This window comes from Euphorbia lathyris, chromosome 2, assembly GCF_963576675.1.
Source record: "Euphorbia lathyris chromosome 2, ddEupLath1.1, whole genome shotgun sequence".
In the NCBI taxonomy this organism is placed as follows: Eukaryota; Viridiplantae; Streptophyta; class Magnoliopsida; order Malpighiales; family Euphorbiaceae; genus Euphorbia; species Euphorbia lathyris.
In genome coordinates this window covers 31,222,590-31,244,540 of record NC_088911.1, presented here as the reverse complement: position 1 = coordinate 31,244,540, position 21,951 = coordinate 31,222,590, and the positions used below count along the sequence as shown (strand labels likewise).

At 38.2% G+C, this 21,951-nt stretch overlaps 1 protein-coding gene and 1 non-coding gene across 2 annotated transcripts; both read left to right on the top strand.

Moving 5' to 3' along the window:
• The first annotated feature begins 12,115 nt into the window (after window positions 1–12,115).
• Window positions 12,116–12,187, top strand: TRNAD-GUC (transfer RNA aspartic acid (anticodon GUC)). Its single transcript has one exon. It is a non-coding gene; the product is annotated as a tRNA-Asp (tRNA).
• A 1,178-nt stretch (window positions 12,188–13,365) lies between these two features.
• On the top strand, window positions 13,366–16,492 carry LOC136217644 (uncharacterized). Its single transcript, XM_066004256.1, has 2 exons — window positions 13,366–13,900; window positions 15,816–16,492. Exons 1-2 carry the CDS (start codon window positions 13,468–13,470, stop codon window positions 16,367–16,369), a joined length of 987 nt encoding a protein of 328 aa, XP_065860328.1. The 5' UTR covers window positions 13,366–13,467; the 3' UTR covers window positions 16,370–16,492.
• The last annotated feature ends 5,459 nt before the right edge of the window (window positions 16,493–21,951 follow it).

Genomic DNA, 21,951 nt, shown 5'->3' with positions numbered 1-21,951 from the left:
GGCTTAGTCAACTAGTGACTAGATCAGTTCCGTTGCTTAGGTCAGGAAATAACACTTAGAGTCTATTCCTGAACTAATTCGTTGGCAGCGCACAACTCAGCTTGACCTCTTTTACTTGGTCAGTTTTAGTTTGTTTTAAGCAAGCAATATAAATAAGGAGTTAAGGTTTAGAAATACTTCATTCAGCAGATTTATCCAGGTTCGGCTTCTTCTAAGCCTACGTCCTGTCCCCGGAACACTTCCGAGATTTCAAATCCTCTACTGAGCTCTTTAAAGGTAGAGCCTCAAACCTTTTACAATATCAGCAATTGAGTATGACAAGAGTACCTTCCGCTATACTTCTACTCAATCCTAATCTCTCCGCTGAGTACTTAAAACCGAGTACTCAGTCTCTCCTTTCTATTCCTAGAAATGATTAAGATTTGTCCTAAACAACAATTGCTAGAACACCTTAGATGATTGAAGATTAATCACTCTAGACTTTTACACAAATGAATAAGCTTGTGGTGTAAGAATTTGCTTTGCTTTTGATGAAGAACTTTTGTACACGTTTGATCAGCGTAACGGTTTTTTGCTCAAAGTTCTCTATAGAATGTGGATTCTGAATGCTCTATTTATAGAGAGCTGTGAGAGCCAACGGTTATTTCGAATTTCGAAATAACCGTTGGAGGAAAACGGCTTCATGTCGCTTTCACTCAGTCTGTTCAGCAGTTCTCTTAGCCAATCAGATTCCAGCATCTTCTGTTCTTCGGTCAGTGTGGCAGTATGTTCCTCCAAATCGGGTAATGTCAAACAGACAGCTTCCTGCGTCTTCTGTTCTTTACCAACAGAGGAAATACTTGGTCCGGAAGTTGCTTTGTAGTCAGCGGCTGTCTTGTACGTTTTGTCGAGACAGCTCAGCAGCTTCATACCGAAGTTGTCTACGTGGATCTTCTCAATCCTTCATTGGTGAGCTGCGTTTCAATATTCAACGGCAGCGTTTTGAAACACGCGGGCTGAGTGGCCTTGGCCTTGTTTGACTTGGGCTTTGACTTCCATATAGGGCTTGGGCCTTATGATCTTTATGTCTTATAACAATTATAAACTCAACATTGAACAAACACATTAGTAACAATAAATCAAAGCATTTAAACTTAATGTGTTATAGAATATTTAATCTCACTTAATTAATTTTGTCAAATCAAAATCATGTGAAAAGGTGTTTCAACAAACTCCCCCATTTTGATGTTGGCAAAACTAATCAGCAAGGAACTCAGCTTTGAGCTCCCCCATGATAGTTGACCCTTTTGATTAAGTGAACTCCCCCGTTAGGGCTGAGCTACTGACTTAGTTCTATGCTAAACATTCTAAGGTTTAATTGAATAAGTCTAAGATCAGTTTTTAGGTATAGGTCAGCTTATGGGACATATTCTATTTTACTCAGTATTCAGCGGAAGTAATGTATAGTGACAGAGCGCTGAGTAATTTATTTGTTCAATGGTTTATATTAGACAAGTTCAAACATTAATTTTTATACGCAGCATGCATTCAGATAATACTTAGCATTTGAAGGATAAATAACCAAGTTGAATTGACAATGCAAGTATTATATTAGGTAACATGAGATAGTCAGCATACATAATATATGTTACAAGAAGAAGGAAACAAACTAAGTATAGATCAAGTTTTAATGAATTATCTATTTCTTCTTCTTTTGCTGACTGCCTTCAGCTTGAGTTCTGCGCTGATCTTTCTTCCCTCCCGTTTTGCCAGCACCGGGTGGAGGTGACTTGAAAGAATCCAAAAGAACAGCTCGGGAGAGCTCAGCAGAGAAGGTCTTCAAACGATCAGCACTTTCGTCTATGCCATCAAAGATAGGAGCACCGTTGCTGAGGACCTCAGGACTAATATGTATATCAGCAGCACTGAGCATACTGAGTACGTAAGCTTGTCCTTTTCCCAGCCATGTAATTGTGTCCGTCAGCACAGCAAAGGAGTTGTGGAAGGTTTTTAGTAGTGAAGTATCGTAGTGCTCGCGCTGAAGATTCGTATGTCTAACATGGTCAAATATTTTCTGGGAAGTGGTCAGTATTTCATCCTGTTTGAGTTGATCGGTGTCCATTTCCTCTTTGTGAAGGTTTAGTAGACGAACTGCCTCACTTAGTTGCTCCATCGAGCATTGAGATGTGTTTGCAAGCTGGGCATTGGTCTTGTTCTGTTCAGTGTGAAGCTGAGCAAACAACATCTTTAACTCAGAAGAAGTGGCGAGATTGGGATTCACAGCTGACAGGTTCTGGATCTGGGTACATAGAGTAGTGAGGCATTGAACAGTGGTCAGCTGAATCTCAGCCAGTTTAGCAATCGAATCCTGCCTAGCGTGCTGTGCTTACGAAGATAGGAGAATACTTAGCAGGTCTTTAAGTTCCTTAACTTCATTGAGAAGTTGAGTTACTTGAGAAGGCTGAGTAGACTCAATGGGAGAAATGGCAGCAGCAGGAGGAGTTGGGTGTTGAATGTCTCGAATCAGGGCCTGCACTGAGTCAATGATTCTTTGACTAGACTCAGTGACATTTGTTGTGGCCTGAGAGATATCAGTTTGACCAGGTAAAGATTCTGGGTCAGGGACTGGAGTTATTGTTGGGTTCTGCTCAAGTGGTTGTTGTTCAGATGTTTGGTGAGCAGGGTCAATTTCAGTGGAATGGTCAGGTTGGATAGGTTCAGAGCGGACTGGTGCTATGTTTTCTTCGAGAGTTTGCTCGGTTTGGATTGTTGGGGTGACAAGGGTAGGTTGTTCGGCGTGTTCCTGAGTAGAAACATAGGCTTGTTTTTCTAAGGCCTGGGAAGGCTGAGTAGATGGTGCAGAAGGAACTGGCTTCCTAAAGAAGGTCATCTTGACCTTAGAAGGATCATGTACTGGTGCGCGGACTGGTTGGTCTAAGATGCTGGCCTTTACCAGTCTTCTTCTTTTTGGCTCTTGTACAGGAGGAAGATCAGCTTGATTTTCATCAGCGTGAGATGGAGAAACGTGTATGTTCTGATCAGCAGTTTGCTGGTCAGTTTGTTCTTGATTGTGTTCAACTCCATCAGCTGACTCAGTTTGAGCTTGGTCAACTTGAGCATTTTCACTGGCGGTCCTTTCAGAGTCAGCTTCCTCCGTTTGCTCCTGTGCATTCCCTTCTTCCGCAGTATCGTCGTTCTCAAGCTCTTCCTCGAGCTGAGTGACGAAATGTTCGTCTAGGTCCACCTCATCTTCCTGTTGCTCAGTTTCTTCAGCACAATGCTGAGCATAATGTGAGTCCGACGTGACAATGAAGTCAAGCGGAAGAGCATGGATGGGTGAAAGGGTAGAAGTCGTTTGCTTCTTCTGAGGAGCACCAGCTGTACCCTCAGTTGCAGGCTCATATTGCCTGCAGTGCTTTTCAGCTGACTGAGTAGTCTCTAAGTTTGACTCAGCAGCAGATTTGGATTTCTTGGATTGAGGCTCAGTTTCCTTAGATGGGGTGCCAGTAGGCTTCCTTTTTCTGATAGCAGGAGCTTTTGTTCTTTTACCTTTTGCTGGGACAATCACCTCAGCAGGTAGCTCTTCTTCAACTTGATCTTCAGGCAGCTCAACGAACTTTCCCTTCTTTAAGGGCTGATTGAATTTGAGAGCACGTAGTGAAGCGGCAGTGATCTCAGATCCCTTAACGCAAGTTTCTCCTTGAAGGTCAACTTTGTGATCAACTAGGATCTTAGTGATCAATGAGCCGAGTCGAAGATTGTTGGTACTGCGCAGAAACCCAGCTATGAGAAACACTGGCATGTTGATTGGTTTGTAGGTCAGCATGTGCCAGATAAAGCACATCTCGAAGTGTGATGCTGAGCTGGTGCAGTTGACCTTTTGGTAGATTAGTTGGACCAGCAGGAAATGGGCCATCTTCTGATGCTGACCCATGGACGAGCTGGATACCTCTCCAATGTACCCAGCAGGTTTACAGAAAGTTTCATCATAGTAGATGTCCTCCTGGTCACCATTTCTTCTTAATTCGGCACCTTCAGTTTTGAGGCTGAGTAGGGATCCCAAGTACGTTGGGTTGATGAAGATGGTTTTTCCTCTGACTTCGGTGACTAAGTAGTCATGGTCTTTTACGTCAGCTTTGAGGTTATGGTAGAATTCCATAACCAAGTCAGGGTAGGTGGGAAAACGCAAGGAGAACAACTCGGTCCAGCCGTTGTTCTTTATCCATTCACAGAACGGTTGTTCTGAGTCGATGAAGGTTTGAGAAACCCAGCGAGAAGCTTCCACTTTCCATTCTCGTACATTCTCGAATACTCGAATGTATTATCTAGGTTCAGCTGGTTTCCCCTGAGCTTGAATGGCTTTTTCTTTGCCATGACCAGCAGCTTTGGAGGGTGAAGGCTGAGTTGGAGGATTGCTGGTTGTTTGTTCATCGGTGGTGGTCTGGGAACGACCGGCACCGGAGATGTTGAAAGAGGCTTTAGTCATTTTAGAAGTTCTTGAGTTCTGAAGGAAGTTCTGAAGCTTTAGAAAGTTTAGTGCGCGTAAAGAGAAGGTAGTGGGGAAAACCCACTATTTATAGATCTCTAATTAAGGTTTCCGTTTGAATTTAGGTCGATTTTGCCCTTGGGTTGTCCAATCGGCAGAAACCCTGACATTTATGACACTTAGTTACATATTCGGCGCATGCGCAGTACATGTGTCATGACACGTGCGTTTGCATTGAATGCTAATGATTACCTTTACTCAGCGTTTGTTGTTATAAACATTTCATATTCTGAGTAGTCAGTTTTGTTCAACGGATAGTTATAGAGGTTAGTTACTCGGCATGAGATAACTCACTCAGTGTGCATTTATTTCTGGGCATGTGATTTTGACAGATACTCTTTAAAACACTCATTCATTCAGCATGCATCATATCACATTTTTACTTAGGAATTTAAGACAGTGGATTAAACATACCAATGGCTTCTCTCAGTATGCTGAATTGCTCTCGTGCTAGAGGCTTTGTAAAGATGTCAGCGAGCTGCTCATCTGTTGGTACATAAGTCAGCTTGATTTCTTCCTTGAGTACATGATCTCTGATGAAGTGATGTCTTATGCTGACATGCTTCATTATGCTGTGCTGGATTGGGTTCTTTGAGAGGTCAATTGCACTTTTGTTGTCGCATTTAACTTCAATTGTCTTTGTTTGAACACCATAATCTTCAAGCTGTTGCTTAATCCAAGATACAAGACAGCTTCCTAGGAAATGGCATCCTCCAGAGGTGCTTTTTCTTTCCAGCTTGTCTCGGCCATAGTCAGCGTCAGTGTATCCAATGAGTGTAAAGTCATGAGTATTTGGATACCACAAACCTGCATTAACTGAGCTTTGCAAATATCTAAGGATCCTTTTTACAGTTATGTAATGGGATTCCTTAGGGTTAGCCTGATATCTAGCACAATAACATACTGAGAACTGAATGTCCGGTCTACTTGCTGTTAAGTAAAGTAAAGAGCCAATCATACCTCGGTACAACTTGCTGTCTACTGACTTACCATTTTCATCAGGACAGAGGACATTGTCAGTGCCCATAGGAGTGGATATTGGCTTACAATGTTCTAGTTCATATTTCTTCAATATCTCCTTGGCATATTTAGCTTGACTGATGAATATGCCATTCTTTCCTTGCTTAATTTGAAGTCCAAGGAAGAAGTTGAGTTCTCCCATCATTGACATTTCGAATTCAGTCTGCATTTGCTTGCTAAATTCCTTGCACATAGATTCATTAGTAGCACCAAATATAATGTCATCTACATATATTTGAGCCAGCAAGGTATCTTTACCCTTTCTCTTAATGAATAAGGTTGTATCAGCTTGACCCCTGACATAGTTTCTAGTCAGTAAAAAGTTGGTCAGCCTCTCATACCAAGCACGTGGTGCTTGCTTGAGGCCATACAGAGCCTTTTTGAGTTTGTAAACGTGGTTTGGGAACTTAGGATCCTCAAATCCTGGAGGCTGATTTACATAGACCTCCTCGTTTATTACTCCATTAAGAAATGCACTCTTAACATCCATTTGAAACAGTTTAAAATTCATGTAAGATGCATATGCACATAAAATCCTAATTGCTTCTAGCCTTGCCACTGGGGCAAAGGTCTCACCATAGTCAATACTTTCTTGCTGACTGTAGCTCTGAGCTACAAGTCTTGCCTTGTTTCTGACTACGTTTCCTTGTTCATCCAGCTTGTTCCTGAAGACCCATCTCGTTCCAATGGTCTTTTGGCTCCTTGGATGTGGCACTAGCTCCCATACATTATTCCTCCTGAATTGGTCGAGTTCCTCTTGCATGGCATTCATCCAGAATTCGTCATGCTCAGCTTCGGCAAAGTTCTTCGGCTCCTGAACTGAGACGAAAGCTACATTGCCGAGATACTTCCTTAGTTGATTCCTTGTCATCAGCGTATTTCCAGCTGAGTCAAGAATTGCATTTTCTGAATGCCCTCTTGGAACTCTTATCTCCTTGGGTAGATTCATGTCTTGTTCTACTCGTGTTTCAACATTCTCTGCAGAAGTAGATTGGTCAGTGAAAGTAATTTTAGGTTCACTCTTACTCTTGGTCAGCCGTTTAGTGAAGGACTCAGTAGCTGGTTCTTGATCAGCAGGTGCTGAGTTTGGTTCATCTTCTATCAGCGGCTGGTATCTTCCTGCAGGGTCAGTTTCATCGAATTGCACATGTATAGATTCTTCTAATACTTGGGTTCTCTTATTAAAAACTCTGTATGCTTTGCTGTTTGTTGAGTAGCCTAGAAAGATAGCCTCATCAGCTTTTGAATCAAATTTGGCTAAGCTATCTTTGGTATTTAAAATAAAACATCTACAACCAAAGGCACGAAAGTATCCAATGTTGGGCTTTCGTCCTTTCCAAAGTTCATAAGGGGTTTTCTTAAGTATAGGTCTGACTAGAGCCCTATTTAGAATATAGCATGCTGTGTTAACAGCTTCTCCCCAAAAATACTTTGGAAGCCTATGCTCATCCAGCATTGTCCTGACTATTTCAACCAAAGTCCTGTTCTTCCTTTCAACAACCCCATTTTGTTGAGGCGTTCTAGGAGCAGAGAAATTGTGGTCAATGCCGCTGGCTTCACAGAATTCAACAAACTTTTGGTTTTTGAATTCTCCACCGTTATCACTACGGATATGAGCTAATTTTAGGTCTTTTTCATTTTCAATTTTTCTAACCAAGTTTGAAAATGTCTCAAAGGTCTCATCCTTGCTGGTCAGCAAGATAACCCACGTATACCGAGAGAAGTCATCTACAATGACCAAGGAAAATCTTCTTCCATCCAGACTCAGCGGCTGGACTGGACCAAAGAGATCCAAGTGTAGTAACTCTAACGGACGTTTAGTTGAGAGAATGTTTTTACTATGAAAAGATTGTTTGGTTTGTTTTCCAGCTTGGCAAGCGTGGCATAGTTGGTCTTTTTGAAATTTAAGTTCAGGCAGTCCCTCAACCAATTGCTTTCTTGCTAATTTGGCCAGGAGGTCCATGCTTACATGACCAAGTCTCCTGTGCCATAGCCAAGAATTTTCTTCCTTTGTGACTAAGCATACAGTTTTTGAAAACTTCTTTTCTAGGTTCAGCATGAAGACATTATCTATCCGAGGGGCAGTTAAAATTAACTCATTAGTTTTACCCTCGTATATTTTACATCCAGTAGCATCAAATATAACTTTTCTCCTATTGTCACATAGCTGAGCTACGCTGAGTAAGTTATATTTGAGTCCGCTGACTAGGGAGACAGATTCAATAGTAGGGTTACCTCCGATGATTCCTGAGCCTACTATCTTACCCTTCTTGTTGTCTCCAAAACTTACACTCCCTCCTCGTTTACGTTCAAACGTGATGAACTGAGTTTCATCACCCGTCATATGCCTTGAGCATGCGCTGTCAATATACCACATCTTTGACTTCTCGGTACATCTCAGGCTTACCTGCATTGTAACTAGTTACTTTTAGGTACCCAATTCTTTTTGGGTCCTGACTTGTTAGGTGCAACAGGTATAGCATCATATTTTATTTTATGGCGACATACATGGACAGTATGACCATTCTTTCCACAGAAGTCACAACTGACCTTTTGTTTAGGATTTTTTACTGACTTGTCAGCACCCTAGTGCTGAGCGTGCCAGCACACTTTAGTAGTGTGTCCTAACTTCCCACAAAAGTCACATTGGACTCTTCGCTGGGGATTTCGTCTCTGCTGAGTACCTTGGTACTGTGTACCTTGATACTGAGTTCTCAGCGGAAAATTGTTTTTGTTTGGAACCTTTAATTGGTTCTGAATGGTTGTGACATCCTTCCTCAGTTTCTTTGAAACTGACTGGACTTCAGAGACAGACTCATGAATGGTTTTCATATTTTCATGCAAAACTAAGTTGTCCTGAAGAAGATATCTGAGGTCACTCAGTTTGACCTCTTCTACTTCATCACAGCGCCGGCTGAGTGCTTTAATCTTCCTGTTACACTTTTTAACAAGTGTATAGAGATCACTCAGGGCGTTACCCATTTCATTTCTGAGTTGAGAGAGTGAGATTACCTCATTAGATTGCTCTTCATTATCTGACTCATCAGATTGGTCAGCATGCTCAGAAATGCATGGCTCAGCAAGTTCGTCAGCCATAAAACATATCTTCGCTGACTCGGTGGCCTCAGTTTCTGTTGATGAAGATTCATCACTATCACTCCAAGTAGCCACCATTGCCTTCTTCCCACTTTTCTTGTCTTTCCTCAGCGTGGGGCAGTTTGACTTAATATGGCCATCTTGATGGCACTCAAAGCATGTAATGGGCTTTGAGCTTTCCTTTCTGTATTTGCTGTCGCTTGAGTCAGCCTTATACTTATCAAACTTTTTGTAAGGCTTTTTAGAGTATTTGTCGTTCTTCCTGAACAGGCTCTTCATCTTTCTTGTGAACATGGCCATCTCCTCATCATCAGTTGAACTCCCGTCAGTGGAGTCAGCCTTCATGACAAGTGACTTCTGCTTCTTGTCATCAGATTTTTCCTTCACCTCAAAGTTTTTCATGGATATCTCATGGGTCAGCAATGAACCGATGAGTTCGTCATATTTGTAGGTGGTTAAATCCTGAGCTTCCTCAACTGCTGTCTTCTTTGCTTGCCAGTCTTTTGGAAGACTCCTGAGTATCTTTTTGACTTGTTCTTCCTCAGTGAAGATTTTTCCAAGTCTCTTGAGCTCATTAATGATGTTGGTGAACCTTGCGTTCATGTCTGAGATGCCCTCATCATTGTTCATCTCGAACAGCTCGTACAGTCTCATCTGCTGATTCACCTTGGATTCTTTTACTTTGTTTGTTCCCTCGTAGGTGACTTCCAGCTTCTTCCAGATCTCTTGTGCCGACTCACAACCTGAGATTTTGTTATATTCTGCAGCATCGAGCGCACAGTGAAGCATATTGATAGCCGAAGCATGATTTTGTAGCTTCTTGAGATCATCCTCTGTCCATTCAACCTCAGCTTTAACAACTGACTGGCCAGCAACAACTTTCACAGGTACAAACGGGCCTTGGACTATAGATAGCCAGACACTCATGTTTGTAGCTTGAATGAAGTTCTTCATCCTATTCTTCCAAAAGGTATAGTTTGACCCGAAGAATAGGGGAGGCCTTGTAATGGACAGCCCCTCAGGTAATATCTGAGTTGTCTGGTTTTCAGGGAGAAACCGAGTGCTGTTTTCACCCATGATATGGATCAACTCAAGGTTGTTAGACCTTTAGTAATGAGCTTTTAGGCTCTGATACCACTTGTTGGTCCCTTGTAAGGTTGCAAATATAGTTCCAAGGGGGGGGGGGGGGTTAGGAACTATTTGACCTTTTTTTAAAGATTAGGGCAAATTTCTTTTTCTTAAGAAAAGATTTTATGACAGCGGCGCTGATCAATCGACAAGACTCTGGCTTAGTCAACTAGTGACTAGGTCAGTTCCGTTGCTTAGGTCAGGAAATAGCACTTAGAGTCTATTCCTGAACTAATTCGTTGGCAGCGCACAACTCAGCTTGACCTCTTTTACTTGGTCAGTTTTAGTTTGTTTTAAGCAAGCAATATAAATAAGGAGTTAAGGTTTAGAAATACTTCACTCAGCAGATTTATCCAGGTTCGGCTTCTTCTAAGCCTACGTCCTGTCCCCGGAACACTTCCGAGATTTCAAATCCTCTACTGAGCTCTTTAAAGGTAGAGCCTCAAACCTTTTACAATATCAGCAATTGAGTATGACAAGAGTACCTTCCTCTATACTTCTACTCAATCCTAATCTCTCCGCTGAGTACTTAAAACCGAGTACTCAGCCTCTCCTTTCTATTCCTAGAAATGATTAAGGTTTGTCCTAAACAACAATTGCTAGAACACCTTAGATGATTGAGGATCAATCACTCTAGACTTTTACACAAATGAATAAGCTTGTGGTGTAGGAATTTGCTTTGCTTTTGATGAAGAACTTTTGTACACGTTTGATCAGCGTAACGGCTTTTTGCTCAAAGTCCTCTATAGAATGTGGATTCTGAATGCTCTATTTATAGAGAGCTGTGAGAGCTTCTGGTTATTTCGAATTTCGAAATAACCGTTGGAGGAAAACGACTTCATGTCGCTTTCACTCAGTCTGTTCAGCAGTTCTCTTAGCCAATCAAATTCCAGCATCTTCTGTTCTTCGGTCAGTGTGGCAGTATGTTCCTCCAAATCGGGTAATGTCAAACAGACAGCTTCCTGCGTCTTCTGTTCTTTACCAATAGAGGAAATACTTGGTCCGGAAGTTGCTTTGTAGTCAGCGGCTGTCTTGTACGTTTTGTCAAGACAGCTCAGCAGCTTCATACCGAAGTTGTCTACGTGGATCTTCTCAATCCTTCATTGGTGAGCTGCGTTTCAATATTCAACGGCAGCGTTTTGAAACACGCGGGCTGAGTGGCCTTGGCCTTGTTTGACTTGGGCTTTGACTTTCATATAGGGCTTGAGCCTTATGATCTTTATGTCTTATAACAATTATAAACTCAACATTGAACAAACACATTAGTAACAATAAATCAAAGCATTTAAACTTAATGTGCTATAGAATATTTAATCTCACTTAATTAATTTTGTCAAATCAAAATCCTGTGAAAAGGTGTTTCAACAAAATTTTCTAAAAAAATAAATATATCTAAAAGATTTATTGTGTTATTAACATAATTGCAATGAATTTATCAAAATGTCAACAACTAAATCCGTTATATATAAATTAATTACAAAAAATTCTAAATTATTCATTATGTTATTAACATAATTATAAATAACCTACCAATATGTAACTAATTGATTAAGTTTATTGTCAAACTATGTTTGATGTGGTAATTTGTTCAAGTTTTTCATTAAATACGTGTAAAATTGATGTTGTTTGAGGTAAAATTTTATCATTTTATATATTAAAGGTAAATATACACTTGAGTGTAAAATTAATTTAATGGTGAAAACATACAAAATAATATTTAATTTGTTAAATTCAAAGTAAACATAGCCTTATCCTATACTTTCTTTTTAAATAAATTTAGATTTTATCCTAAATAATATAAAATTTTAGGAATTATATAGGTTTTTTTTTTTTTTTTGAAGAGAATGTTATACCTCTTGTAGATTAAAACAATATCTCTTATAGATTTCAATCGGATATTTAAATTTCTCTAACAGTAAAACCTCTACTTAGTCCACTAAATCGATTATTCTTGCTCGATTAAAATCGAACCCAAAATTAATCAAAACTTTTTTTTTTTTTTTTGTATTTGTAACTTTTGTAAAATGTTATCTGATGACTTTACCAAAAGTTACATATATAGGTGAAGGATGAGTAAACGCATAGTGTCTACTTCATCTTTCACATATATATATATATAACAATAATAATATTAAATATAATAATAAAACTAATTTTATTATTAAATAAATATACAATAATTAACTATTATCCTAAAACAGAAATGGGAAAATTACACAGAAATTGCATGGTATAGTATTTGATTTTTGATACCTGTAGTTTGCGCTATTTGGGCCTGCGTGTGACACTCATAAATTCAAGATATATTCAAGATATTAAAGGTTCTCTTGGCACAACTAACATAAAGTCGTTGTAGTATAGTGGTAAGTATTCCCACCTGTCACGCGGGTGACCCGGGTTCGATCCCCGGCAACGGCGGAAATATGTACTTTTTGTTTCATTTCTTAGTAAGATTAAATAAGTTACCTTACAATTCTAAAATCTAGCATTATGTCATTGTAGTGTGGTGGGAAATATTGATGATTGATACTGGTGATCCTGGTTCAATCCTAGCAATAGCAAAATTATTCGGTTTTAATTTTTTGGAATTATTTTTATTTAGAAGTAATTATAGTAGAATTAGCTAAGGAATATTATTATCGCAATTTTTGGAATTAACTAATGTCGACTAGAAATTCAAAATATAATTGCTAAAACCTCATTAAAATATATCATTAACTTTACAAGGATTCAAATTTATATATGCATATACAACTTTAACTCTATAATTATTAGAAAAAAGAGTATATTTAACTTATATTTATACGATATTCTTAATTTGTAGACAATTTTGACATGTCACACTCCTAAAATTTAGGTTTGCTGATGTGTCATGCTGGGAAACACGACCTCTTGAGCTGAAACTGCACTTTCTTTATAAACTGCTCGCATCATAACGGTTCATCTTCTCTCTACTCCACTCTTATAATTCCAACTTTCCTTTTAGTACAGTTTTTCTTTGACGGTCTATTTAACAGTTCTCTCTACCCACATCCTATTTTATCTTCTTCTTCTCCAGAATACATCTCTCTATCTCTATTCATATCACACCTTTTGTTTTCTACTTTTCACAGTAAGAACCACCCTCAACAATCATTTTCTATGTTTTGATTTCCAATTGTTATATATACTAAGGATATTTTTGAAAAGTTTAATTTGCAAGTGTCTAATTTTGTAAATGGTTGTTTAATGGATCTAAAGGTCCGTTTGGCTACTTGATGTTTGCTGGTTGCCTTCGGAAAATGTTAAGCAGAGATTCCATATTTTTATAAAAAGTTACTTTCAACTATTAAAGACAAACAGGAACTGTCTAACCAAATATCTAAAACTCTATCTTTTAAAGTAAAAAGATAAATAAAAGGTGAAAAGTAGGCGAAAAACATCCCATAAATACGTAAATGTTCCTCAATCAATTGGGCGAATTTTATAATTTATTCTTAACCTTAATTAAGTAAGGATATCTTACGTGTCTATTTTAGGTAAGTAAAAAAGATGAATTTTTGACTACATGCGTAGGAGGGAGTATTTTATTAGGTCGTGTTGAATTAATGAATAAAATAGAACATAAAAGTCTCAAGTCACTCCTAATTTCCACCCACTCTCTTTGTTTCTTTCCCTCTCCTCACCAAATCCTTCAAATTTCGAATCTCAACTCAACAATGCCTTGCTCTCTTTGCTCCGCCAGATCTCTCATCTTCTTCTTCATCCTCTCGGCCATCCCCGTCGCCTATATCATATCCCTCGAGCTAGCTTCTCCTCCTACCCATGTCTTCCACTACCATAGCTCCGGTTTCTTCCGCGAGTGCGCTAAGTGGGACGATCTCAATCGCCGATTCATAGTCTCCTACTTCGAAAATGGCCTGGGAGAAATTCGCGTGCCCGACGATCACTCCGATGGTGTCTTAGAGGAAGTTACTCTGGTGAAGGACGCTGACTTGGCCGGTAACGCTTCTCTTGGCATTGCCTTTGATCGGCCGAGGAATCGGCTGCTTGTGGCCATCGCGGATGTCTTTGGAAATAGGTACAGCGCTCTGGCGGCTTATGATTTGTCCACTTGGAAACGTCTGTTCCTTACCCAGCTTAGTGGCCCAAGTAAGTTTTATCGCTTCACTTCTTTTCTTTGTGTCTTTTAGCTATCGGTATTGCCGGCAATTTCTTCGAGTTTATGCTTGCTGCTCAAAAGTAGGACAATTAACGCTGAATTATCTTCTTCTTTTTTAACCTCCTATCCTATTGTTTGCTGTATAACAAGAAAATGGTAAATAATTTACTACTACTCTTCTTTCCAGGAACACACCGTTTAATCTCCTGTTTTAAAAAAACATTCGGTGATTCCGTCTATTTTTTTTTTCAGATTTTTAACAGTGATACCTGTATATTTTTGTAGGTATGGTTAAAAATCTAAAAAAACTAAACACAGTGACGAAATAGTTAATACTGATAAAATATCTATTCTTCAAAATAAAGTAAGTAAAAAAAAAAGGACTAATAAATTATTTAAGCATAATAAACTCCTCATCTTTTAAATCATAAGAAAGATTCCATGCCTACCATTAAGATCTTAATGAGACACTAGACACATTTGCAGTATATGGAGCATGATTTCAAAGATGTTAGTATAAAATTTCAGTTCAAAATTTCTATAATTTTAGTTGTGGTTATGTTATGTTATGACAGCTTGATTGTTTTTATAAGGCAAAAAGCATTAGTGAGGATCTAATACACCCATATATGAATTGAATTGATTTATAAAATGACCTAATATCAAGAGTTCAATGTGTCTAGATGAAAGATCGAGGGCTTAATGCACCAAACAATGAAAGATCATGGCCTGACAATGCTTTTTTGCCTTTTTATAAATTGTGTTATCTGAATTAAAAATGGCAGCCCCTGAACTTTATCTGTTTTAAGGATCAAGCTCCTGATCAATTATTTTTCCACATTGAGCCCCTGAACATTGATTTTGTTATGGTTTAGGCCCTTATTTAACTTTTCTGTCGAGTTTGGACTGCATACATCGTTAGGGCGATTCGGCTTGTTGACATGGACAAATAAAAAAAAGATTTTTTTGACTAGGAGAGATAAAAATTAAAAATTAAAACGAAATTATAGAAACTAATTTTCAGTATATTCTTCCAAACTCGATTTTCTTTTCTCCCATTTTGTGATTTTCAACATTAGAATTGCCAAATCGATCTTCTCATCTCCTAAACTCGAAAAAAAAGTTAAATAAGGGCCTAAACCATAACAAAATCAATGTTCAGGGGCTCAATGTGGAAAAATAATTGATCAGGGGCTTGATCCTTAAAACAGATAAAGTTCAGGGGCTTAAATATGCTTTTTGCCATTAAATATTGATTATATCCTTAATCCTTATTAAATCACAGCTGTTGGGCTACCTTATAGTCTTTATGATTTATGTCCCACCTTTAACTTTTAATTTTTCATTAGGTAGACATGGAACCTTTCTTTTCTTTTTTTTTTTTTTTTTTTTTTTTTTGAAGAACATGGAATCTTTCTTATGCTTATTATTTATGGACTTCTGTAGCTAGTTAAATTATTTTGGATCTGGTCATAACAAAATGAAAGCAACTTGTAAACGGCCTAGCTAGATAGCCTTATTAATTGGTTCTACTAATAAATACATACCATTATTTTGATAGAGCAATTTATGAATTGACTAGATCTGTTTTCCTGCAGGAATTAAAACTATTGTTAATAGTAGTAATTAATAAGAATAGTACTTCTGCGCAAGTTGGGTCAATTAATTTTGATGTAAGCCTTTCAATTTGATTGAATTTATAATAATGCTCTTGATTAAATTAGGTTTCAAAATTAGTTGTTTACGGCAGAAAACTTCAACTTCTCTCTCTAACGTTATACCGATGCAATGCAATCTACCCAAATCCAGACCAACTAGATAGAATCAAAGTTATGACTTATGAATATTGGGTTTAATTCATGGCATTTCAGTAGTAACTACTAACATTTTTCCAAATGAATGTAGGTAATGGGAAGGCATTCGCAGATGATGTAGCAGTGGATCCAGAAGGTAATGCGTACATAACCAACGCCGCAGGCAGTCAAATCTGGAAGGTTGGAAAAGATGGAGACTTATTAACCACAATCAAAAGCCCTCTATTCATTCAAAAGCAATGGTACAAGAACCTAGTCGGATTAAACGGCATCGTTTACCACCCGGACGGGTTCTTATTAGTAGTCCATACATTCTCCGGCAAATTATTCAAAATTGATGTGAGTAACAAGAATGAAGAAGCAGTGAAATTGATCAAAGTTAATGGAGGCTCTCTGACACTCGGCGACGGTTTATTGCTACTGTCGCCGAGTAAACTAGTGGTTGCCGGAAATCCATCCGGGAGACTAGTAGAGAGCTCAGACGGGTGGGAAAGTGCTTCAGTTGTAGGCAAGTTTAAAGGTCCATCTCATCGGCTGGCCTCGGCAGCTACTGTGAAAGATGGTAAGGTTTATCTTAATCACTTGGTTGGTATGGGATATCCTAATAAGAAGCATGCTTTTGTTGAGGCTGTGTTTTCAACTTGAGGAATTGTTATATTTTGGATTGTTGATTTCACATGTATGTAGCAAAATGATATACATACAATATAAGGAATTTGATTTCATGTTTACAATAAGAGTGAAAGTCAGATCAAGTTTGAAATTTGAGTTTAGATATGGTATATTTAATTATTTAGTGGGGAAAGAATATGATGTATCTTATTTTTTATTTTATTTTATTATTTTTTTTTTTTTTGACAACCAATGAAGCATATATTAAGAATCAAGAAGAAGCATATTACAAATAAAATCAGGGGTACAGAAAACCACTCACCCCGATGTAAAGGTAAAATACTAGTTCTAGCTAACAAATGAGCAACAGAATTTGTAGAACGACAACAAGGCTGAAAAATTCATTCCTTCCTAGCTCTCCATATCTCATAGATGGTAGCAACAAATGCAACTCTTTTAATAACCTATGCAGGAATAAAAGCTGATGTGACAATTTTACATTCATTTGTAATTAGTATAAATAGGCCGTAGTTGTCTTAAAATGATCACTTAACTTCAATTTGTCTTAGTAAAGTCACTCAACTTTGAGTTTTGTCTCAATTATGATACTCTAACGATTTCAGTGATTAAAAAACATCGGAATAATGACATAAGTCACATGTCAGCATGAGTCAACTCATCTCGAGCAAGTGTTAGGGATGAATAATTACATATGTTTTTCTATGTTTTCTTAATTCATTAAATTGAAATTTTTGGGATGAAATATCAATTTTGAAACCATTACATGATTGCGGTTGTGGAGGATCTTGTTCTATTTTTGTAAACTTTTCGTGATAATAATCAAAGTTATGCATTTCTTATCTAGTTTAAATTTTGTTTATGAGCATATATGCAACCAGATATTACTCATGGATCCAATGCCAAGTCCGAATAATGCTTATTCTTTAGTCCAACGAGTCGAAAAACAAAAAGGCTACAATGTTGAGAGTTTGTTGGAATTTGCTAATATAGAGACAATAGATCCTCAAAAGAAGTAATTTGTTAAGAACGAGAAAATAAATCAGAAAAATACTGCACACATTGCAAGAAGTCGATGCACACTAACAGTGGCGAATACATAACTGCTCGGTTGGGGGCAATTTGACACCAAGCCGAGCGGACCAATTTTACACCAAGCGAAAACGTTAAAAAAATCAACGATATAAAAAGTAGTAGCTATACCAATAATTCCAATAAAAGATAGTTAAAATACACCGTTAATTAGTTCCTATTAGTAAAAGGCAACGATCTACTAACAACTTTAGAACTACCAATAGGTGGCAAGAATATTCTTCGAGATCTCATATTCTGAAAATTTTGCAAAATTAGCTCATGATCAATATTCATGAAAATTCATTTCTCAATATAACACATCAACCAATCTCCAAGCAAATCATCTCCCATTCGGTTGCGCAAATCGGTCTTGATAATGTTCATTGCAGAACATTTTGATGATAACACATAATCAACATTCTCCCTTTGATTTTGATATGGCAACCACTTTTGTTTAGCATAACCGTGTGCACTGTTCTGACCTCTCTCATGACCAATAAAATTTTCTAAAGTTTTTTTTCCAATTAGTATAACTCGTTTGTGTAAAGGCAGTATCCCCATATTTATTACCAGTGGCAAACAAATAACAACATAAGCAATATGCAGCATCCTTAGACACAATATATTCTAGCCACTGGTATTTTTCAAACCATTTACTTTGAAATTTCCTATTATGTCCACCAATGAGAGTTGATGGAAAATTATGCTCAAATGGTTGACAAGGGCCTTTAGCCACATACCGTCTCCTCAATGTTAGGAAATATTGAATAAACAAGAGATACAATTTGGATGAATGGCTCCTTATTTGATAAAAGAGAATGACTTAAATAGCCAAAGACAAAACAAAACAGAGATAAATTAGGCCACTAATAACGTGGACTAATAACAACAAATACAAAAACAAATCTTCAAAACTTATCCAACTATTACCCTAATACATAAGGATTTATTCTAACTGCAAGTCTACAAAACTTATCCAACTAATACCTTAATAAATATGGATTTATTCTAACTGCAAATTAACTTATCATTCCCTCCCTTAAACTAAATACTTTCAAGTATTTGGTTTATTAGGCACCTCACAGACTCCCAACATCTGTCGCAACCTTAGAAAATCTTCTAACTTCAGTGGCTTTGTCATCACATCAGCAATTTGACTCTTTGTGCCACAGAATTCCATCTTGATAACTCCATCTTTAACAAGTCTCGGAGAAAATGGAACCAGGCATCTATGTGTTTGCTTCTCCCATGCATGACAGGATTTTTGGAGACTTTAATGGCTGAACTGCTATCACACATCACAGTTGTGCATCCTTTTTGCTCAAGTCCCAACTTCTTTAGTATCCTCCTCATCCGGATAGCTTGACAGGCACAAGCTGCGGCTGCCACAAATTCAGCTTCCGTGCTTGATAGTGTAACTAATGGTTGCTTTTTTGAAGACCATGAAACAACTCCTGAATTCATTAAGAAAACATATCCAGAGGTGCTTTTCCTATCATCAACATCACCGGCATAATCGCTATCAGTGAATGCAAGAAGCTTTTTAGTTTCACCCCTCTTGTAGAATATTCCATAATTCACCGCCCCTTTCACGTATCTGAGAGCTCTTTTGGCAGCTTGCAGATGCAACTTTGTAGGTTTCGACATGTAACGACTAATTAAACTGACAACAAACATCATATCAGGTCTTGTGGTTGTGAGGTACATGAGACTTCCTACTATTTGCTTGAAGTATGTCTCGTCAACTTTGATTCCCCCTTCATCACTGTGCAACTTACAACCTGGTACAATGGGACTACAAACAACATTGCTAACCTCCATACCAAAACGTTTCAGAACATCCAATGCATATTTTCTTTGACAGATATATATGCCATTGGTTGTTTGTAAAACCTTTATGCCAAGAAAGAATCTCATACCCCCAAGATCAGACATGTCAAATTCCCTTAACATAGAATTTTTAAATTCACACATCATATCTTCATCATCACCAGTATAAATCAAATCATCTACATAAACACTCACTATAAGTATTTTACCTGTACTGTTGGTCTTAATGAACAAGGTTTGTTCACTATGGCACCCCTGAAAACCTTCACTTAGAAAGTGCGCTTCAAGTCTACTGAACCAGGCCCGTGGAGCTTGCTTTAATCTGTACAAGGCTTTCTGCAACTTGTAGACTTTCTGGTCACTCCCTTTTTGCACATATCCAATTGGTTGTTCTACATATACATCTTCATTTAATTCTCCATGAAGGAAGGCTGATTTCACGTTAAGCTGGAAGATTTTCCAATTCTTTTGAGCGGCTAAAGCGATGATCATGTGAACTGTATCCATCCTTGCTACTGGGGCATAAACTTCGGTGTAATCCACTCCTTCTTGTTGAGAATAACCCTTCGCCACCAACCTTGCTTTATATTTGTCCACCTCTCCCAGTTCATTGAATTTTGTCTTAAAAATCCATTTCACTCCAATCTTTTTGGCACCTGTAGGCAATTCAGTTAGTTTCCATGTTTCATTTCGCTCAATTGCCTTTATCTCATCATCCATTGCCATCCTCCACTTAGAATTTTTTTTAGCCTCTTCAAAGCTAATTGGATCTGAAGATGCAATTTGAGCCACGTTAACCTCAAACTCCTCATCTGAAAGTCCCTCACCAGTCACATAATCTTGCAAATAAGATGGAGTCTGTCGATTTCTTCCTCCTCTTTCAGTTAAATCTTCTGAGGATGTGTGTGAAGATGCTAAAGATGTTTATGAAGATGCTGGGGTTGGCTCATCATTCGTTGTTTCTGAGCTATGTGAAGATGCTGTGTTTGGCTCACTATTCGTCGTTTTTGAGGTTTCATCGCTGCCTCCTGCATAACTAACAACGTCATTTTCGATCAAAACATCACAAATTTCATCATCTGCCCATTCCAAGTCCACCAAGATTTGTTCATCGAAAATTTTGTTCCAGTCCCATTGTTTATCTTCTTCAAAAATGACATCTCTACTTACTACAATCCTTTTAAAGATTGGATCGTATAGTCGATATGCCTTTGATTCTTCACTGACACCCAAAAGAACACAAGGGAAGCTCTTGTTGGCCAATTTTGTCCTTCTTTCATCAGGAATATGTACATGTGAGGTGCAACCAAAGACTCTAAAGTAGGCTACTATTGGTTTTGCTCCGCTCCATGCTTCTTGCGGTGTGATGTCTTTAACTGCTAGAGTGGGGCTCCTGTTTAGCACATAAACTGCCCAATTTATAGCTTCAGGCCAGAAATTTTTGGGCATCTTCTTTGCTGACAACATGCTTCTAACCAAATTCATCACAGTTTGGTTTTTCCTTTCTGCTACGCCATTTTGCTAGGGGGTGTAGGCGGCTGTTAATTGTCTTTTAACACCATGCTGCTTGCAGAACTCATTGAACTCTTTAGAATTAAATTCCCCACCTCTGTCAGTCCGCAAACATTTAAGAGACAAACCAGATTCATTTTCAACAAGTTTCTTAAACAATTTGAACATGTCGAATGCTTCAGACTTGGCACTTAAAAAGTATATCCATGTCTTCCTGCTAAAATCGTCTATGAAGCATAATGAGTACCTTTTCTTGCTATTAGACATTGGTGAGATTGGACCGCAGATGTCTGCATGCACCAACTGTAAGTTTTGTGTGGCTCTCCATGTGCTTGTTTTGGGAATAGGATCTCTATGTTGTTTTCCCACTATGCAATCAGTACAAGTCACATTTGAAGTATGAAGTTGCGGCAGACCATGAACCATTTTTTTTTTTGTAGAGTTCTTAAGCCTTTATGGCTTAAGTGCCCATACCTGCAGTGCCAAAGATGAGCCAGATCTGAAGTTGTTGTGTAGAAGCAGGAATCTTTCTCTTTTTCACATGTAAAATTGGCAAACAGTCTGAACATTCTGTTGGTTGTCATCTCAGATTGAATGATAAGCCCTCTCTCAGGATGGTATATGTTGCACTTTCCTGATTGAAATAAGATTGCAAGACCACGTTCCTGAAGCTGTCCAATGCTCAAAAGATTATTCTTCAATTCTGGAACATAAAAAACATTGGTGATCGAAAGATTGCCACCATTCACATGTAGTCTCACCCTTCCTTTTCCGAGAACACTCATTTTGGCATTGTTTCCCAATTTTACTATTTCACGAAACGTCTCATCTAGCTCACAAAATGCAACCTTTGTTCCACTCATATGATTCGAACAACCTGAATCAAGGAACCAAATATCCTCTTGCAATTCTAGATTCATCTCAACATATGACATTAACATCATCTCTTCTTTCTCATTTGATTCTACATAGTTAACCTCCTTTTCCCACATTGGACATTCATACTGAAGATGCCCAAGATTGTGGCACTTGTAGCATTCAACTGTAGCTTTGTTGAAAACTTGTCGAACTCTGCCTCTCCCCCTACCTCTATAGCTGCCTCTGCCACGACCTCGACCTCCATGTTTGTCATCCATAGTCACCTTCAAGGCATGTTCCTCGCCATTGCTCCTATGGAACTT